General features: G+C 46.7%; 7 protein-coding genes across 7 annotated transcripts; 4 read left to right on the plus strand and 3 right to left on the minus strand.

Moving 5' to 3' along the window:
- Nucleotides 1-729: 729 nt before the first annotated feature.
- LY89DRAFT_699349 (FAD/NAD(P)-binding domain-containing protein) lies at nt 730-2441 on the minus strand (the record flags this gene model as incomplete). The annotated part of the gene is made up of 9 exons (XM_018217050.1): nt 730-943; nt 1009-1153; nt 1204-1351; nt 1427-1566; nt 1616-1720; nt 1792-1837; nt 1886-1939; nt 1988-2129; nt 2191-2441. The coding sequence occupies 9 exons, from the start codon at nt 2439-2441 to the stop codon at nt 730-732; spliced, it is 1245 nt and encodes a 414-aa protein (XP_018067966.1).
- A 759-nt stretch (nt 2442-3200) lies between these two features.
- Nucleotides 3201-5181, plus strand: LY89DRAFT_754502 (putative MFS transporter Liz1/Seo1; the record flags this gene model as incomplete). Its single annotated transcript, XM_018221331.1, has 10 exons — nt 3201-3372; nt 3463-3520; nt 3574-3712; nt 3775-3853; nt 3907-4093; nt 4155-4260; nt 4314-4438; nt 4496-4700; nt 4769-4884; nt 4953-5181. 10 exons carry the CDS (start codon nt 3201-3203, stop codon nt 5179-5181), a joined length of 1416 nt encoding a protein of 471 aa, XP_018067967.1.
- Nucleotides 5182-5763: 582 nt separating this feature from the next.
- On the minus strand, nt 5764-8109 carry LY89DRAFT_785261 (uncharacterized protein; the record flags this gene model as incomplete). Its single annotated transcript, XM_018222873.1, has 6 exons — nt 7731-8109; nt 7533-7645; nt 6710-7477; nt 6574-6657; nt 5981-6526; nt 5764-5929 (listed from the first exon to the last, which is right to left on the minus strand). The coding sequence occupies exons 1-6, from the start codon at nt 7905-7907 to the stop codon at nt 5764-5766; spliced, it is 1854 nt and encodes a 617-aa protein (XP_018067968.1). The 5' UTR covers nt 7908-8109.
- A 640-nt stretch (nt 8110-8749) lies between these two features.
- LY89DRAFT_687635 (FAD/NAD(P)-binding domain-containing protein) lies at nt 8750-10395 on the plus strand. Its single transcript, XM_018215544.1, has 3 exons — nt 8750-9415; nt 9470-9905; nt 9957-10395. Exons 1-3 carry the CDS (start codon nt 8873-8875, stop codon nt 10094-10096), a joined length of 1119 nt encoding a protein of 372 aa, XP_018067969.1. The 5' UTR covers nt 8750-8872; the 3' UTR covers nt 10097-10395.
- Nucleotides 10396-12004: 1609 nt separating this feature from the next.
- LY89DRAFT_709299 (uncharacterized protein) lies at nt 12005-14615 on the plus strand (the record flags this gene model as incomplete). The annotated part of the gene is made up of 13 exons (XM_018217749.1): nt 12005-12125; nt 12187-12239; nt 12323-12391; nt 12547-12563; nt 12623-12739; nt 12788-12883; nt 12939-13123; nt 13170-13258; nt 13309-13558; nt 13611-13682; nt 13810-13952; nt 13999-14292; nt 14367-14615. The coding sequence occupies exons 1-13, from the start codon at nt 12065-12067 to the stop codon at nt 14613-14615; spliced, it is 1695 nt and encodes a 564-aa protein (XP_018067970.1). The 5' UTR covers nt 12005-12064.
- Nucleotides 14616-15359: 744 nt separating this feature from the next.
- Nucleotides 15360-17619, plus strand: LY89DRAFT_754511 (Cu-oxidase-domain-containing protein; the record flags this gene model as incomplete). The annotated part of the gene is made up of 8 exons (XM_018221332.1): nt 15360-15536; nt 15590-15659; nt 15717-15764; nt 15815-15863; nt 15923-15945; nt 16121-16138; nt 16187-16585; nt 16634-17619. 8 exons carry the CDS (start codon nt 15360-15362, stop codon nt 17542-17544), a joined length of 1695 nt encoding a protein of 564 aa, XP_018067971.1. The 3' UTR covers nt 17545-17619.
- Nucleotides 17620-17961: 342 nt separating this feature from the next.
- On the minus strand, nt 17962-19505 carry LY89DRAFT_687637 (uncharacterized protein). The gene has a single exon (XM_018215545.1). The coding sequence runs from the start codon at nt 19391-19393 to the stop codon at nt 18041-18043; it is 1353 nt and encodes a 450-aa protein (XP_018067972.1). The 5' UTR covers nt 19394-19505; the 3' UTR covers nt 17962-18040.
- Nucleotides 19506-19838: the final 333 nt, after the last annotated feature.

Below are 19838 nucleotides of genomic sequence, written 5' to 3' on the forward strand. Positions count from 1 at the left end.
ATCAGTGATTGTACTGGCCATGTTCCTAAGTCTGGTTACAAGCAAAGACGGGATAGCAAGGTCATTTGCGGCTCTAAGCTAACATTGGCCAACAGTTCGGAGCTAGTACATTATTCGACATGTCGGAGCCCGAGGATGGAGTACAGCGAATGTAAATGAGTGGCATAGGTAGTATGTGTAGCTGATAGGACTCCATATGGCCATTGACTGGTGGGACCGGACGACATCCGAGAACGACCTTATCGATAGTGGAGTTTCTGCAGGTCAGACGCTGCTGCATGCATCAACCCCTCTGGGAAAGGAATGCGGAGGTCACATAGAATCCTTCATGATTGAACTCGAAATCAGCATTATCTCCGGAGGAATGCCGACAGCTCGTTTAAGCTTCTTGCTTCCTGCTCGTGGAGCTGCTAGTTCTCGAAGCTCTCTCCATGTGCGACAGGGTCCATGCTTCATGTGATACCTAGGTAGCTTAGACCACTTTTCGTGGCGCGGAACTCATGCAAATCAGGGGAGCTAGAATATTTTCCTGACTTTAGAAAAATATTATTCAAGGCAACACTCCTCTAACACTCTTGCTCACAGATTCAATGGCCATTGCGTTGTAAAATAAGATGAACTTTCATATATGTAATGCGCTTGAAACCCGACTTATCAACCATTGTCCATATCCAGCCAAGTACAGAGCTGTCTAATCGAGGCAGACAGTGACAGGTCTTCTGACCATAATCAATTGAGCTCCTCCTTCTCCTTCTCAGACTTGACATAGTCTTCCCAGACCTGCTCGATATCGTTTTTGTAAATCCAATCCATCCACCCCTCTGGTCTCTTCCCTGCAAGGCCAGTTTGACTCATCCTGGCCCGTAAAGTGTCGTCGAAGTTCTCGATCTTATCTTGTCGTACCTTCTGTAAGAGAGGCTTCTGTGATTCTCGAAAAGCATACCTGAGTTTCGTACAAGGGTAAGAATTTATGCTTGGCAATATGTTTCAGGGGGAATGTAGACCCACATCTTCTGGTAATATGGAGATCGAATAGAGTCAAACACACGAAGCGCTTCTGCGACAGGAGCAGACGACGAACGGGCATGCTCGACGGCTCGAGCTATAATCCAGCCGTCTTGCATCGCGAATGCGGCCCCTGAACCAAATGCCCCTTGAAACTTCAGTGATAAACAATCTTTGGGTGAACCCCATGAACCATACCTGCAAGAGGATGACTAGCATCTCCAATGAGTACTACCTTATCCCAGCCAGTGATATTCTCTATACATGGACCAGAGAACAACGCAAATTCCTTCCAGTCACCTTCACGCACCTGTGACAAGGCTTCAACCACTCTCGGGTCATAGTCCTGCGCGTATGATTAGCAAGTTGTACTTGACATTTTGATCCCATACATCCTGCGAGCCTAAGGAGATCGACTAACCTTGTAGCGTGAAAGCACCTTTTCATTACTTGCTGGTATTCCCCAGCTAACAGTCTTTCCGTCGACTTCAGCCTCGAGGCCTGATCTGCAAGAGAACTCGAACTTTGCATCCGGGTGTGAAGGGTCATCTACTGGAGACACTATTGAAAAATCAGTACAGGTTTTCACAAAGCACAGCTCTCAATGTACTGTAAATATGACCGCCCACGCCAAACCACCATGATGTTTGTAAGGAAAAGTCAGGGATATGACGAAGCGATGCAGCTGAGCAAAGAGTTCGGAAAGATGTGTTTCCTACGTGCAGAACACCTATCAGTATAGTACATCTCAGATTGAAACTTACACTTGGTGTTTGGAGAGCCTACCTGTGTAGCTAAGTGTGTGATCTGGGAACAGTGATTGCCTCGCTACCTAGAGATATATTAAAGTTGATTCAAACAGGTGACTTAGACAACCAACCGAACGAATTCCATCTGCACCAACGACGAGATCTGCTGTCGTATCGGTGCCATCCTAGAACAACAAGCGCACGCCTCCGGATTCGATGTTCTGCAAGGAGACAAGCTTTTTGTTGAACTTGATAACACCTTCTGGGACCTGAGCTCCTAAGACTGACTGCAATCTCGTTCGGCGGACTCTCGTCGGCCCTCGTTTTCTTGGGATTCCTGGCTCGGGTAAAACTATTTCACCAGTGTAGCCATTTCTGCAGAGAATGTCAAATCAGAAAGTCTTCGGAATCAGAATTGTAGTAGAAAGATGATTACCTCTTTGCGCCTGGCACTGTGGGAGCACCGGTGAGGCTATCTGCAGCACCGAGTAACTCCAAAACCTTCCAAGAATTTTCAGCAACGCTGATTCCAGCACCATACTCTGTCAATTCCGAATGTCTCTCGAACAGACGCACACTCAGATTTGGAAGAGCAGAAAGAGCAATAGCAGCTGAGAGGCCACCGATCCCACCACCTATGATAGCGACGTCGATGGTTGGCAAGTCTTCTCTGGTAGCGGAAGGCATGATGCGTAAGTTGAAATCACCAAAGAAACACCAAGGTACCAGTCAAGGGGATCTCAGGCCCATAAGATAGAGATGAGAAGAGATCATGCAGTACCTAGACCTTGAATATTGACAGCCTCAACGAATCAGGAGAAGCCAACCCCGACAGTTCAATATCGACTGATTCCGATTCCACGGTCGAACTTCATACGAGGGCCAGGATCAGCTACGGCCCAAGCAATATTCGTCTTTACGCCAAGTCATGCACACCCCTGTCCATCACAGAAGCTCTGCTATTCTTCGGGACCCTCCGAGTCCTTCCCGCTGTGCGCTGACTTGGCTGAACACGGCGATCCGAACACAATCGCAATGGGAAAACAATGCCACAACAACGTATTTGATCAACGTGGTAGACATCAATGCGAGAAGGCTCCATTTTCTCAGTCTGATAGGCCATAATAGCGGCTGAGGCGGTTTCCCCGCTTGTGACAACAAATATGGCGACTTCATATTGAAGAATCACGAACAACGAGTTATCAAGAATCTTGTGGCAAAGGTTCATTGTGGGGATAGTTGTAAGTGTACATAAGGTAAAGCAACGACTATGCAGGACGAAGACCCCAGTAGCTCTCTTTACATACCCAACGATTCATCGCTTTGGTCCGTTCTTGACCCCTATTCGGACCATTTCTTAATCGGCACGGATTCCGCTTTCTGTTCTCGTTATTCTGCGGAATTCGAAATCTTTCCCAGCTGCAACTTTACTCACAACTGGCGGAGATGTCGAAGCAACTCCAGGGCGTTGTTGAGTCGTCTGCTTATCCGACTTCACTGCAGCAGCCAGTGAAGAAGGATTGGCGTCGGTTCATTTGGGACAGCTTTGACAAATCACCCGAAGAACGGCATTTTCTTCTCAAAATTGATGTCGCATTGCTTAGTTTTGGATGTTTGGGTATGCTCAAATTTTTCATTCCTATCGTGCCCTGACTGTGATGTGCTTCCATTGGAAGGTTCTTTTGGACGTAGCTCATTGTAACCACAGGCTTCTTTGTCAAGTTTCTCGATGCCGCCAATCTCAACAATGCATTTGTATCTGGGATGTATGTCACCACTCCTATTCTCGACATCATAGACTCTGACACAGTACTCGTAGGAAAGAAGACCTGGGCATGTTTGGCAATCAATTGAATTATGTGACGACTTGCTATACTGTTGGGTATATTGTGGGAGAGATACCAAGTAATATCATTTTGACCCGTGTCCGACCATCAATATGGCTTCCTGTTTTAGAAGTAAGTAGGCCCAGCGAGCATGATATCTTCTTCTCTCCCGCATTTACTGACTGGACGCCTAGATAATTTGGTCAGTCTTGACAATGTGTCTTGCGGCTTGCAAAAATACCACTCAACTCTACGTGCTTCGATTCTTTATCGGTAGGTCTCATTAATTATTGGTAGAAGAAATATTATGTTAAATACCTCACCAGGTCTCACTGAAGCTGGATTCTATCCAGGACTCAACTACATGATTGGCTCCTGGTATCGAAAAGACGAGATTGCAAAGCGATCAGGTATCCTTAACGCAAGCGGTAGTATCGCAACAATCTTCTCAGGTGCCCTGATGTCCTCTGTCGTTCATCTTGGTGGGCGAGGTGGCCTTGCAGGTTGGAAGTGGTAAGTGGCAATCCCACACCCTGGCACTCCTATGTCATAAAAGCTTACCTTCATATCCAAGGTTATTTATCGTAGATGGAGTAATATCTCTTCCTATTGCCTTCGCTAGCTTCTTCTTCCTCCCAGATCTCCCTGAAACAAATCGTGGATGGTTCTTCAAGCCAGAGGTAAGATGCGCAACCCAGTAAAGAGACAAACATCTCATTCAAATGCCAATTAGGAAATTCAACTGGCGCAGAGACGAATGGTGGCAGAGGGACGAAAGCTGCGGACACCTTACACCGTCTCCAAGGTGAAAAAGATCTTGACATCATGGCACATATGGCTGTTCAGTATCTTATACGCGTAAGTGAATCTGTACACTCAGATGCCCCGGAATCTCGTTTCTGATTCTTGATACAGGACGCTTGGTGGAACGCAAGGCACTCCCATCTTTCCTCTGTACCTGAAGACTGCCAAAAAGCATGGGAAGCCCAGATACAACCTCGCCCAGATCAACAATTATCCTTCATTCACCTTCACCACCTCTGTCGTTGCCGCCGTCGCGTATGCATGGATTTCCGATGCTTTGGGTGGTCGAAGATGGCCTTTGATGGTCTTTGGAGGGGTATGTTCGCTCTGTGATTGACTTCATTTCTGGCGATGACATGAAGCTGACCAAAGTGTTTGTATTAGACTGTCCAAATCGTTCTTTTCAGCTCATTGGCGGCATGGAATATCGCCGAGGGTTGGAAGTGGGCTTGTTACATTCTATACGGCCAGGTTCTAGGTCTTTCCGGCATCACCAATGCGTAAGTCTACTTTTCCTATCTCGAACTTGAACTTTTCATCAGCATATACTGACACGATTCTTTTGCAGCTGGGCGAACGAGGTTTGCCGTGATGATAACGAGGAGCGTGCTATTGTCCTGGCATGCATGAATATGATGAACAATGTTCTTTCAGCATGGCTCCCACTTATTGTTTGGCAGCAAATCGACGCTCCAAGATATCACAAAGGATTCATCACTGCAGTTTCTACCTCGGCTTTATTTGTCATTGTCTCAGGGTTGGTTGCGGTCTTGCAGAAAAGAGAAAATCGAAAGTGAGTATCCAGTCTCAGCACGATCAGCAAAAGACTGAAAATTCTTGTACTGATTTCTCGTTTCACTTCAGGAAGAATGATAATCTGCAGGAAAGGTCTGTGAGTGAAGTGCAGAGCGCAGATTTGAAGCAGGATTTGGAGGCTGATGAGAAGAGAGCTGAAGTGGGAATCAAGACTCTTTAAATGGTTAATTATTGTCTCAGAGTACGAGACAGAAACGAAGTTCGCCAGATACTTAGTTATAGTAATTGTTATGTTCGTCGAGAAGCATATCTGTCACTTGGGACAGACTTAAATTGAATTGAATGGAATATCTTCCAAACTGAGACCACATTTGCGTGATGTTGGTAATTCTTGAGCCACTGAGGATGTTCTGGCTGCTTGTACTTTCTGATATTTGTCAAGTGATTGCTCCCAATTCGTCTCATGGTAGCTGTGATCGTTTTCGTGTGAGGAATAGCGGGGTAGGGTAATCGTGGGGTCATCGTGGGGCTGGATTTCTTGAAACACAGGAATTGAAGATTTTGATCACAAATTTTGAGAGAGCGCAGAAGAATGATGAGAAGATGTCCAGAAAATTTCCAATTTATAGATTGTAAATCCTACATTTGATCCACTCTGATTTCCCGACTAATTGGTTCCACAGCACATCTATTCCTTCCTGCAGAACAACACTTATATCCTCATCCCGCCCTGCTGAGAAATAACCCTTTTCGACTGTTTCTCTAAGTAGACAAATTGTTGAAAGGATCCTTGGAGTTGGATTAGAAGAATTAAGACCAGAACCCTGCAGATCTGCTTACCTGTTCGCTATAATAACATCAATATCCGACTGTTCCAAGATCGTCACCTTAATTAGAGAATGGCCTGCTTGCAGACCCTCTCGGAGAAGCTTCCACCCTAGCATTGGAAACATACTGCCTGAATCACCCAACACGCGTTTTATGAGAGGCCTAAACAACGAAAATCTGGTAAACCAATACATCAATTTCACCCTTGTGGCCAGAGGAGATGCGAGGCCTTTCGTGGGTTCCGATGACCAGTTCAAGGAGGGTACACTTTCAATCCATTCATCTAGCTGACGTCGAAGTTCTTGGAACAGAGGTGAGAGCTCCACTCTCCTAGTTTGGACGTCTTGAACGTAAAACTCTAGATTGACGGTGGTGAGAATTCGTTCTGTAATAGCTTTAAGAGACATCTCGGCCAGGAAGAAGGTAAGGGTGGTGCGAAGCCGAGGTGGCAAGTGTGAGAGATCTAGCTCGTCACAGCCAAGTGGCAAGGGGAAGCTGTCCTGTAGTTCAGGTAATGGACTACATGATAGGGTGTCATCAATTTCGTTCCGTACATCGCTATCAATATTTAGTAAAGCCTTTGAGCAAGGGGAGAGGGCGCTTACCGTTCGAAGTTCACGCAAATCCAGTAGATACGTCTTATGTTCATTTTCTCTGGCACACCTCTTTCAATGCTATCTGCCTCGTCCCTAAAGATGTTAGTCTTCAAGAAGCATTATGACTGCGTATGACTTCTTCTACCTTTTGAGCATTGTATAAAGCAGTGTGCATCCCGTGTGCAAAGCTTTCCAGAAATCAAGTAGACGTCCCTTCTTCAGTAGAAATAGTGCAGAGAGGACATGAGCTTGGACATATTTCGTCTTGAACTGAGTGCCGACTCTGCTCAGGATATGAGTTGCACGATGGAAGTCAGACATACCACTTCCTGTGGAGTCCTCATCCCTATGCGCTTTTGCAAGAGCAACAATAAGGAGGCTGAAGCATGACTCTATATCTTCACTGAATCCTTGAGCTGCCACAAATTCTGAAATGGTTTGAGCACTGGGGTCGCACATCACGGGATACATGGGACATGCGTGTTCGAGATAATATTGCAGCCATGGTCTGATATCACCAGTATTGGTCGGCTCGCTATGGCTAGTGGAGTCAGACAGTGGAGCACGGTCTTCTTCACAAGCGAAGGGTGATTTCCCCAGGTATCGTGACTTTGTTGCCGCTTCATCGGAGAGAGAAACGGGTGTTTCGTAACTGTTTGGAGCTCTATCTACTGTAGCGGAGGCCTCCGACAAGAGATGGAACCATAGCTGATCGGATGGCAGCAGGAACTGAGCGTCTGTTCCCAGGGGGGAAGGTGTCTCAACAGGTGTATTTGGAAACGCCACCGCTTGCGTGATCTTCGCCTGGCGGTTGGCTGGGGCTGCTCCAGATAGAATAACGTTTTCAACTCTCTCGACTTTTTCTTCAACAAGGGCTAGGCGTTGAAGTAGTGTAGTCACCATCTGTTCTCTACTGTTTGAGGTCAGTTCAGCCTCAGTCAGAAAGTCAGAGACGGGGCAAGGCGCACCTCGAAACTGGCCGCTGCCGGTAATCACAGCGAAAGCCGTGAGTGTCACAATAGCCGCAGATCGGTTGTCCTTCATTGCACTTTACCTTCTTCTGGCGACAGGTCTCACAGGCCTAAGAATGAGTGATCAGCAGAGCCGCAATATCAGATTTCGTTCCACCTTGGGATGGAGGTGGGGCGAGGTCATCGTAATCGTACAGTGTTTGCTTTTGGGATCAGTCTCTTTGAAGCGCCCAAGGCTCTGTTTGCATTCCGAGTGCCGGCAACACTTTCACCGGCACTCCAAGAGGCCTCGGTCCCATCTCGAGACTTTGAAAAGCTTCGTCGTCGTTTGCGCGAAGAGTTCACGTTCTCGCCTGTTTCCATGGCCATCATTGGGAACAGCAGACGCGATCACAACCCCGTGACCGACGACAAGAATAGAATAGGAATCAATAGCTTGGCGCATCTATTCGAGCCGGAGTATGCACCGCCGAAAATGAGTGTTGTTGTTTGCTTGCTTCAAGGGAGATAGATGGAAGGGGAGGACAGTCGAGCGCGGAGGTGAAAGAGCGATGAACGCTGATTGAATGGTGCAATCGGGTTGTGGTTATTACGCCATGGCAGGGCGCAGGGCAGCGCGGGGCACCGGGCACAGCACAGCACAGCACAGCACAGCGAAACATTGGAAGGTGCACACTGAATGCATGGGGGACCAAGATACGCGGAAGTTAATTACCTAGGAAGCAAGCAAGGGACCAACGGTGCAGTGCAGTGCACCGTAAATGCGACAAGAGCAGCCGTATTCGACTGCGTAAAAAAGTCTCCGAAAAGTGTGCGAGCAAAAACACAGAAGCGCCTCCTGTGCTGGCTGGCTGGCTGGCTGTATTGCAAAATGTAGATACCTACCTACCTAGGTACCTAGGTATGATATGATATGATATGCAAGCTAATCAATCATTTCGCGTTTCCGGCGTCGGTAATGAGACACGACAACCAATACAACCGATGCCGTAGCGTACTTAGTCAGCGGCGGTGAGAGGCGGTGGGCATTTGTGTCAACTTTATGCAGACTTATGCAACCACGTCTCTCGGAGCGGGAGCAGCTGGCTGTACCCGTGAGTAATTGGTACCTGTCTTGCCCTGTTAGCGGCATCTACATGCCAGGGTGACTCAAATATAGCTTGACTTCTTCTGTAGCCTTGAGCTCTCATAAATAACTCCATCTTCAAACAGTGCTTCGAATTCTTCGTCTCGCCGCAAGCACCGTGCAGCAAGCTCTCAATACTGTATTCCACTTTCTCACGGGAAATTACTTCTCGCCGCTGTCCACCAGCAATTCAAGCCTCGAATCTCGCGCCATGACTAACATTGTCATCCTTGGAGCCTCCTTCGCCGGTGTCAGTAGCGCACATCGGATTTTGAAACAAGCTGGGAAGACAGGTGCGAAGATCAGAGTCACTTTGGTGTCTCCAAATACCCATTTCTACTGGAACATTGCCCTGCCCCGAGCCGTCGTCCCTGGACAGCTCTCTGATGAGAAGGTCTTCCAGCCTATTGCTCCTGGTTTCAAGCAATATCCCGCAGGCCAATTCGAGTTCATTGTTGCCTCTGCCAAAAGTCTCGGTGTTGAGGCGAAGAAGGTGCACTTGGAGATTCTTGGGTCTGATGAGGACAAAGTGATTGACTACGACTTCTTGATTCTTGCCACGGGGACAAGCACTAAAGGGGGGACACCTTTCAAGACATTGGCCTCGACCGAAGCAACCAAAGATGGGATTCACAACATTCAAGCCCAGATCAAGAAAGCTAAGACGATTGTTCTTGCTGGCGCCGGCGCAACAGGTGTCGAGATTGCTGGCGAGCTGGGATTTAAGTATGGAACGTCGAAGGAAATTATTCTGGTAAGCTAGGTGCTACTCATTTTCGGTTCCCTAATGACTTGCTAACTATTTCAGATTTCGAAGGGACCAACCATTCTCGAGGCAGCCATCCCAAGTGTGCAGAAAGTCGCAACACAGCTGCTCCAAAACCTGAAGGTGAAGACGAAGCTGAAGACCCAAGTCGTGAGCTCCGTTGAAGGAGCAGATGGTCGGCACATACTCGAGCTTTCGAGTGGGGAAAAATTGATCGCCGATGTGTACCTTCCGACGTTCGGTGTCGCGCCCAACTCCTCGTACATCCCCAAGCAGTTCCTCAACGACCGCGGCTTTGTCATAGTTGACGATTATTTGAAAGTGAAGGGAGCAGACAATGTATGGGCTATTGGTGATGTCTCGGACCGCGAACCACCTCAATTCTTATTCGCAGATGGACAGTCTGCTCATATTGCTAAGAACATTATCAAGATTCTCAGCAGCCAGCCATCCCTTCCTTACAAGGATGGTGTACGTGGTAGGTAGTTTCCTTGACCCCTGAACTGCAACTTTGGCTAATATCACGCAGGTATGGGCTTGACGGTGGGCAGAAAGGCAGGAACTGGTCATCTGGGAAATGTCAAGCTTCCCGGATTCCTGGTACACTTCCTTAGAAAGAACCTGTTCATTGACAAACTTGCCCCCACTGTTAGTGGTTCTGCGTACTAAGGCTACTTTGCCTATTTGTTGTTTTTGAGGTTATGGCAGATACCACCATTGCAGAGTATGCATGAATTTGAGTTAATGGGTTTTTGAGGCCCCATAATATTCTATCTCTTACTTTGAAATGAAGTCTTCTATGGTGAAAGCGCTCGAATCATCTGCCTTTCTAAATTCTTTTCCCATTCTGAATACTTCTCATAGCATCCACTCAACATATAGTTTCTCGTGCTTTTTCACCTACGTTCCCACACGCGCGTAGTATCGTGAATGGAGGTTATTCAAGAGCAAACGGGTACCTCTTCTGGATGAGCTTTGAGAGTGTTGTGGACAGTGCGCCTTAGGCTTAGCCCAATTGTCACATGGGGCTTCTACCTTTGATATGGATTTTTCATAGCTGCATATACAAGTCCAGTGACAGCGGCATTTGTGACTAATTATGTACATATGCAGGCTCATTGTGTGATCCTTGAACCTGATCTTCACTTTTGAAATTAAGATTGCAACCATTTATCTCCACTAAATTGTCTCGGACAACGAGACGCGCAAAGCCAATAAGAAGAATGTAATTCATATGCATCCCGAAGCCCGATGAGTAACACCGAAAAGCCAATCAGACTCGGGGCTGCGCTGCAGGTAAGACAGAAACGATGGGTCACCGAAGGGAAGGAGCAAGGCCCGAGCCGTAAGTCGGCCGATTACTTTGAAAACGTGACACATACCAGTTGAATCTAAGTGATACTTTGAACGAGCCCTCGGCCCACGATATTTCCGGTAAGATAGCACTCTTCAGCTGTCCCGTATACTTCGTATGTGTGACATCCTCTCCTGCAAAACAGGCAAGCAGCGCGAGCTGACACTTTGGGTTGCACGCGAAAGGACCTATTGAATATTTTAGCGGTTGCGGCGCGACAAGTAAGCCGTCCTTACTTAGCAAGTGCAATCGCTCCGTATCAAAAGGTGGAGAGATGTCGCCTTACGATAGCGAATAACACAATGCAGTCCGGTTTGAAAAATTGTGAAGTTGTATTCGTCGCTTCGGAAGCCACCCCGAGAAACCTTGTCTTTGGGAACGCCACATGCCCCACGTCTCTTACGGCACGCACAACGCCACTCAATATTTCGGAAACTTGAAGAGGCAGACTGAAAGCGTGGGGCAAATCCCTGGCCGCGCGTGGGAGACGCTTCCCTGCGGCACATGTTGTGATACTTGATGCAGGAGGAAAGCCAATATCAAGTGACGAAGAAAATAGTGCTATTGCACGATACACTCAAACAACAATTGGATCCTCCTCTCTTCAATCGGAAGCATATTCCAGCAAAGCTTTATGTTCGCTTTAGGTATGGTTCATGTTAAATCACGTGCGAGTGGACTCCACTGCAGTACCTAGGTAAGGCAGCAAGAAAATCGATCCGAGACACGTACGCAGATCATCCTCCAAATGCAGGGCTAATCAAAGTGATCTTAGCTTACCCTTGACATATGAGTCCGCCTCGTGGCATCCCGTGATGGCTGAAGACGACATAGACCTTCTCTGCGCTTGAAGGATTCGCAAAAATTGCAGTAATTCCCGAACACTTCCCGATCTTGATCTGACCAGCCATCAATATCAAAGAGGAAGGTCAGAGTCAGCCTCAAGCCTCCCTTATGATTCAATTCCTTCGTTCGGACTCCGGAAGCCTTAAATTGTGATTGGATGATCCAAAATGGCCAAGAAATTGGACGCATCAGTTCATACCAGCAGACTGGGTGGATCAGGGGTGCATGCTTTCCGAGAAACCGCCAACTGGGACGCCTCTCAGAAGACGGCTGGGTTTGGTAAAATGTGCTTGGTGGACCCTTGAAATATAATTACATAGTGATGCAGTGGATGTATAAAGAATAGATTGACTCTCAAAATTGCTCAATTCCTCTCTCCTCACGTTTCAGAACTGCTCACCAAGCAACGCAAGAAAGTTCTTGGAATTAGTGATAAAATGAGGCTCACCTATCTTCGCCTTGGGGCTCTTCTTCTGGCCCCTTTCATCACTGCTCAAGGTATCGCTTTCCATACGCGTATGCAGCTCTTATCGATTAATTGACTGACTTTTATGAATAGTGGATTATCCTAATCTTTCTGTTCCCTACCTCTTTACTTCAGATCCCGTCACTGTACGTATTGCAATCTAACAAAGTCGTTTCTTTTCCGACATGATCGAAACTGGAAGCTTTTCATTGACTAACACTTGAATTAGCCGCTACCACAAGGCTTTCCATGGGGCACCAGAACTGCAAATAATACAAACCCACGTAAGACCCTTGATCACTTGTTGGAAATTTTAGAATACTGACGGCTCCACAGTTGGTAAGTCTTTGATATTTGAAAGTTAACATGCGTATTTTTGGCTCACTTTGGTGTGTTATTTAGATGGTAAGCATGGGAGTGACCTAAATTTCATGCAATAACTAATGCTCTGTAGACCCACCACCAACCGGGCAAGCTCCCTCAAGCCTTCTGCACAAGCCGCATATTCCCATGGGCTGACACCTTTCAGCGTCATTCGTCGATATGACTTCACTATTCAGAGATCCAAGATCGCTCCTGATGGATATCTGAAAAAGGTGCTTCTTATCAACGGTCAATTCCCCGGGCCGCAGATCGAAGCAAATTGGTACAAAGCCATCGATTACAGATCATGAAGACATCGTTAATAGCATAGGGGTGATACAATTCAAGTCACTGTTCGCAACGAGATTACAAACCCTGAAGAAGGGACAGCTCTACATTGGCACGGAATTTTGCAGCGGACCTCACAGTAAGTAACATTTTTTGACTTATTTGGAGCACTTGACTGATTTAGAACCGACTAGGTGGTTTGACGGCGTTCCTTCTGTTCAGCAATGTCCAATACCTCCTGGAGGGACTTTCACCTATACCTTTCTTGCAGATTCATATGGGACATCTTGGTACCACTCACACTACTCGGCTCAGTATGCGGGAGGATTGTTTGGGCCACTGGTCATTCATGGCCCAGAAACTGTGCCATACGATATCGGTTTGTAACCTGAATCCCAGCAACGAGATCTCTCTGACTTTGATAGATGTCGGGCCAGTGTTTGTGACTGATTACTATCATCAAGACTACTTCTCAATCGTTGAAGACCTCTTCTCGTCAGATTTTGGCGTAGTTGTAAGTTAGATATGACCAAAAGAAAATGCTAACCTCGCTGACAACGGTAGGCGGTCCCTGGTGACAATAGTTTTATTAATGGGCGCAACCCTTTCAATTGCTCTACGAAAGCTATTAACGACACAACACCTTGCTTTAACAATGCTCCTCGGTCGAAATTCAAATTTACAGCTGGCAAGAAACATCGCCTTCGCCTGATCAACGCTGGGGCAAGCGCACTTCAGAAATTTTCGATCGATGGCCATAACCTGACTATCATTGCAAACGACTTTACGCCTGTAATTCCTTACGAGACTCAATGTACTCCAATCCCGTTGAACTTTTCGTTTGAAGCCTTACTTACAACTTTCAGTTGTTACCATAGCTGTTGGACAGCGCACAGATATAATTGTTGAAGGGCTCCCAGGTGCCACTGGTTCATATTGTCAGCCACCAAATCTCCTTTTCAATGCTCCTCGCTGCTCTTTGGTTCTGCTGTACTCATTACGAAGAGTTTTCTATATTTCTCGGCTCCAGATACCCCTTTTAAACTCCATACTGATGTGCTATAGGGGCGAGATCAGCAAGTCCTCAGGGCGCATGCGCAAACACCAACGAGCCCAACGCAACGGCTATCGTTTATTACGAGAACGAATACACACCAGACACTACGCCATGGCCAATATTTGAGGAAAGCATACAGATCTGTGCAAATGTTTGTTATTTGATCCATTCCACGACGAATACTGACTTGTTCACAGGACGATCTTACTGAAACCGTACCCTGGTATTCCCTTGCCACCCCTCCGTCGCCGGCAACTACGAAAGAAATCCTGATTGACCTCGTTCAAAATGAAACTGGAAGTTTTCTCTTTACTATGAACAATGTTTCTTTTCGTGGGGATTTCAATGCTCCAATCTTGCTCCTTTCCAACCAAGGCAACAACTCCTACCCTGAGGACCCCCAATGGAATGTATACAATTTTGGCTCCAACGATTCAACTCGCATTATTCTCAACAACAATAATCCCGAACCCACCCAATGCATTTGCATGGTCACAACTTCTTTGTTGAGGCTCTTGGTAATGGAACTTGGGACGGTACGATTGTCAGACCCGAAAATCCGCAGCGTAGAGACACGCAACTTGTCCCTGGATATGGATACTTGGTCATTTCCTTCTTTGCCGACAATCCTGGAGCGTGGCCATTACACTGCCACGTTGCCTGGCACGTGTCTAATGGTCTTTATGTTACGGTATTGGAGCGCCCGGATGATATTGCCAACTTACAGATTCCAAGTGTTCTTGCCCAGACGTGTAGAGATTGGGGTGCGTACACAAATACCACTGTAGTCGACCAGATTGATTCTGGACTCTGAGCTTTCAAGCTAGGTCACGGACTAGTCCATATGTTTGAACGGCCAGGAGAAGGCCACGAAAAAGACAATAACATGTATCTCGCCGTACTTAGTTTAATGCACCTTCATTAAACAACTTTAATACATCGTTCTTGAAGCTACATGATCTCTCTCATCGCGTGAACCCGACATGTAAGACACCGTTTACCCATTGTACAATTGCTTCTATTGATTTTCCCTATTCCACAGAAAATCGTGAATTCTATGCAAAGTTTCAAGGGATTGGCAGATCCATTGACAGAATGGGGTCTTATAGGTGATGCCAAGCATCGGTCCGCTGTACCTTACAGCTCGTGCTTAGTGGGACATTGGAAATTCAAGGCCCTATCCTTGCTCCAATGTTGGCTTGTTCTCCGAAGATCAAGCCGTCTAATTTGTATTGTGGGTGCTTCAGTATCGGCCAATTGTCATCAAAAACCTGGCATGTCCCCCTCGCAACCCGAAAGAAGAATCCCGGTCCTCCGGTTCGGACCTACACTTGGATCTAGCCAAATACGTGGCATCCCGCGGGTAGAGCCAATCTTTCGGACATGCTTGTACATGCTTCGGTTCCGAGGGCGCGTCACCATTGGGAATGCCTCGAATTCGGATTTCTTTTTTCGATCTAATGCCGTTTGAGAGAATTTGAGGTTATATGTTGACTTAAGCATGCATTTAATTCCTACTGATGGTTTTACCACTCCATTTATTTAATCTCGGAAAATTATGTTGATATCTCGACAGCTCCTTCTCTTGAGCCACTGGGCTCTCGGTGTCCTTGCTGCGAAAGACAACTTACAGCGAAATCCCGTCGACACGCCACAGAATAGAAGCTACTGGAGCCCTGGCTTTGACATACAAACCGATTATGAAGACAAGACTCCCCCTGGCAGGCTACGTGAGGTTCGACAATTGCCTTGACGGAAGAAAAAGCTTGTTCTGACAGAGATTCTTAGTACGAGCTCACGATAACTCAAGAATGGATTGCTCCCGATGGATACCTGACCTATGGAACAGTCTTTAATGGTAGGTACACATTGTCGTCTTGGAATTATTGCGTGTCTGACCGAATACTTCTTGTAGGACGATATCCTGGCCCAACCATTGAAGCTGATTGGGGTGACACTTTACGTATGCGGATTGCTCTCCAAGAAGATCTCTTTTGGAGCATAAACTTACAGTTCTACAAGGAATAACTGTGATCAACAACCTCAAGAACTACAACGGAACGTCTGTTCACTGGCATGGCATACGCCAATTTCAAACTAACTATTTAGATGGAGTATCAGGTATTACTCAGTGCCCTGTCAAGGTAAGCTTCAAAGCCCGTGAGGTTCAAATTACGGCAATTAATCTTCGAAGCCCGGGTCATCACAAGTGTACGAATTCACCGTCGGCCAATACGGTGCGTCGTGGTATCATTCCCATTTCAGCCTGCAATGTTGGTAATGTCCCGTTGTCTTCACCACATAGCTAATCTCAATTAGACACAAATGGACTTGTGGGTATGCGTTGATCTGAATTCTATCACCTGAATTGAACCAGACTAACAGATGTTGGAGGACCGCTAATCATCAATGGACCGTCTGTCTTGGATTATGATTTTGATCTTGGCCCATGGCTCTTTAGTGACTGGTATCATGCTGATGCTTTTTCTCTTTACCATGAGGAGCTCGATACCGTCCGCAATCTTGCGCCACTTCCAGATTCAATCGTCCTTAATGGCAAAGGAGTTTGCGACTGCGACCAGGCCACTGATAGTCGATGCACTGGCAAGGCCGAGTATTACGAAGTTCTTGTCACAGAAGGAAAGACATACAAAATCGCGGTTGAGAATACCGGCACTCTTCTGACGCTCACATTCTTTATCGATGGTCACAATTTCACGGTAATTGAAACTGACTTCGTTCCCATTGAGCCGTACTCTACAAATGTTTTGAATGTCGGAATAGGTACGCTCAATCCCTAACGCTTTCTTGTCGCAGCTAATTGATAATTAGGGCAACGATACATCATACTCGTTGAAGCTAATGCCTCTTTCGAGCACGGTACCAACTTCTGGATTCATGCACATTACTGCGCTCTGGCTACATTCTTCCCAACTTCGAGTGTTGGAATAATACGATACGATTCACACAACACTAGCGACCCCTACACTCCTCCTGCCAGTGAGCTAAATCAGAATTTCGGCTGCTCAGATCCAGACCCGAAGGATCTCGTTCCTATTGTCAAGAGAACAGTCGGAAATAGAGTCAACACCCAAGAGGAAGCAGACTACTTGAAAATTGGGTTGGAATTCTGGCCGAACGCATCAGATCCAAACTCTCACATCCACAAATGGATGCTTCAGAACACTCCTTTATATCTCGACTGGGAGGATCCTAGTCTCAAGAAGCTTGCCTTGGACAAAAACTCATCCTTCCCTGCAGAGACTGTTCCTTACTTCTTGGACTTTGAGACCGACGAATGGGTATACTTCGTCATCACTAACAATTACTCTGTCGAAACAGTATCTCCTCCTCGTCAATCGATTCAGTCAGTCCACCCTATCCATCTTCACGGGCACGACCTTCTCGTTCTTGCTCAAGGAGAAGGCTCATTTACGAACGATATAGTACCAAACTTGAACAATCCATCCCGGAGAGACGTTACCGATGTTCCAATAGGCGGCTTTGTGTGGATTGCCTTCAAGGTCGATAACCCTGGAGCATGGCTCATCCATTGCCACATTGCGTGGCATGCAAGCGACGGTCTTGCGTTGCAATTCATCGAGCAGCCTAATAAAATCAAAGGACTGTTGACCAATGCTGGTGTGTTGCCTGAGTTTAGCCAACGATGTGATGAGTGGAGTGATTGGTACACAGAGGTAAATGAAAAGGTTGATGCCCTGCAAGAGGATTCGGGCATTTAAGATCTTGATAAGTTCAAGGCACTCGCTTTGGCATGCGCTAGTATCATATTTAAAAGCTTCAATGCTAGATTTGGGGACTGCTCCTGTCAAGAATTCACTAGTTCTGTCGCGATTTAAAAGCAACCCAGCAAGCTAAGAAGAAAGTTGATCAAATCTCCTCCTTTTTTTGTGATGGTTTCTCTTCCCAATCTACCAAAGAGCCCAAAATTTGCATCCCGGTCCCAACGAAGAATCTCCATCAGTCCTTGGTACAAGTACCGAAGATGAATGTTGAACTTTGAGGAAATCGATGTTCACATGGACTAGATTCCAATTCTGGCGGAATCATGAGTAAAACTAAACGAAATCAAAAAGACATTTACGAGATCATTGCGAAGCGGGTGAAATTAGGAAAACAAAGACGAAGCTGATTACAATCACTGTTGTATATGTTGCACCGTAATGCGTCTAACAATAAGGAGGTCTGCATTCAAATACTTGAATACATGAGATGTACCTATGCCAGAGGAGGGATTCGTGCCCAAAGGGGATCGAAACCGACACCCCATATCCATTTATCATCAACAGGAATGTCCAAAGTACTGTCATATGACAATTGCGCAATCTTAAACCATGAATCGCCCTTGATAGGAAACGCAACAGACCCTTCACCATGCTCGAAAGGCTTGGATACCTCCTCCCCGTTCTTCAAAGCTCGCACAAACTTTGCTACATGTCCATCATCATGAGCCTCATTGACAACTTTGTAAAGAGAAGCCCAGTCCAGACCCGCGCTCTTAGTAGCCTTGTAGTTGGTCACATCCTCGATGTGAAGTTCTGCGGCAGAGCTTGCAGCGTAACACACAAGATCAAGTCGAGCTTTCCACTCCACAACGCGTACTTTGTCTGCAATGCTAATCCATGGCTGCTTGATGAGCACGGTCAAGAACAGAGAGCTAGTGACATTGTGCATGTGAAAGAAGTCGATCTTTCGCGCTTTGCCTGCTCGTTGTGCAGCACCAGCAGTATATGCCGCAACGTTGATAGCTTCCGCAGTCGATCGCTCCAAGTCTTCAGGGTTGACACGGAACTGAGCAGCCAAGGCTGCTATCTCTTTACCAGCGCGTCCAATAACACCATCTCGTACTCTGACTGGACCATCTGGTAAGCGGGCAGAGTAATGAAGTTTATCATTTGCACGAATTTCCTGAAGCAGTTGAACCAGTGTCTTGCTTGGTGCAGTCGCAGATTGCGAGGCTAGTTGCTCACTGTGATTGAAGAATACATCAATATTGGCCGAATCGTGCGTTACGCTCTGGGCGAGACCTTCTGCAATTATGCTTGGCTGTTCGAACTCGATACCGAGACCGACGTGAATGAAGGGGTGGAAGGCACCTTCGTAAAGTTGAGCGAATAGTTTCTCAGCAACTGGAGTACGACTGAAGAGGTATTCTTGCACGACTGCTTTCCAACCCTTTGAGTCAATTTGTTGCTCGAAGAACGCCAAGAAGTTGGTATAGTGGTCAATCTGACCAATCTTCGTAAGAAACTTTTCTGAGTCTCCTAAATCCTGTACTACCTGCTTGTCTAACGGAGGAGTGGGTCGTTGGATCTGGATGCCATCGTCATAAGCTCGTTGTAGCTGAGCAGGACCACCGCCGAGAGCAAGCACGCTCAACACTGAATGTGATATGTGGTTGTGACCACCAACGTCCCTCCAATAGACATGATAGTCGTCGTGGTTCTTCTGCAACAAGCGATCGACAAGCTCAAGTGATCCTTCTGGACTGTCGGCAATGCGAGCGATGCCTACGTGTTCTGGGGACAGACGGACTCGTGATGCTTCGGTTGTTGTGATTGATGTCGACATGCTTGCTGCTGCTTGAAACTCTTTGTTGTCTATCTTCGTCTCAATATCTCAAAGAATGGATACAAAACTAGGACAAAAGCTTTCTGATAAAGTTATCCTATCTGAGGCAAAGCATTACCAAGGATAATCTATGTACAAGATCTGCTAACAACTGACTCAGTATCAGCTTAAGCAAGTGTTCGGAGACCGATACTGCATGACATTACCTTGCAGGACAATCTAGCCCAGGTGGATACTGGGGTTAGCGTCTTCGGAGAGACCAATCAGCCGACATGAGTGAGAGTGCCTGGGATGGCAAGATCTGGTCATCGCCGACCTTGTGAACTACCGAGCGGAGATCACGGAGATCCTGATTCCCGTAGGTGCTAGTAGACAGCAATGAGTGACCCTGAAAACTTCCGTAGTTGACTCCGCTTCATTGGGCGAGAAAATTCTTGGGTGCATG

The sequence above is a fragment of the Mollisia scopiformis genome (genome assembly GCF_001500285.1).
Source record: "Mollisia scopiformis unplaced genomic scaffold LY89scaffold_19, whole genome shotgun sequence".
Classification (NCBI taxonomy): domain Eukaryota; kingdom Fungi; phylum Ascomycota; class Leotiomycetes; order Helotiales; family Mollisiaceae; genus Mollisia; species Mollisia scopiformis.

Excerpts from the sequence above, each read along its gene's own strand:
- LY89DRAFT_687635 (XM_018215544.1), top strand. The coding sequence starts at position 8,873 with ATGACTAACATTGTCATCCTTGGAGCCTCCTTCGCCGGTGTCAGTAGC. Across the intron at positions 9,416-9,469 it reads CGTCGAAGGAAATTATTCTG|ATTTCGAAGGGACCAACCAT; the intron begins GTAAGCTAGGTG and ends TAACTATTTCAG. Across the intron at positions 9,906-9,956 it reads TTACAAGGATGGTGTACGTG|GTATGGGCTTGACGGTGGGC; the intron begins GTAGGTAGTTTC and ends AATATCACGCAG.
- LY89DRAFT_687637 (XM_018215545.1), bottom strand. The coding sequence starts at position 19,393 with ATGTCGACATCAATCACAACAACCGAAGCATCACGAGTCCGTCTGTCC.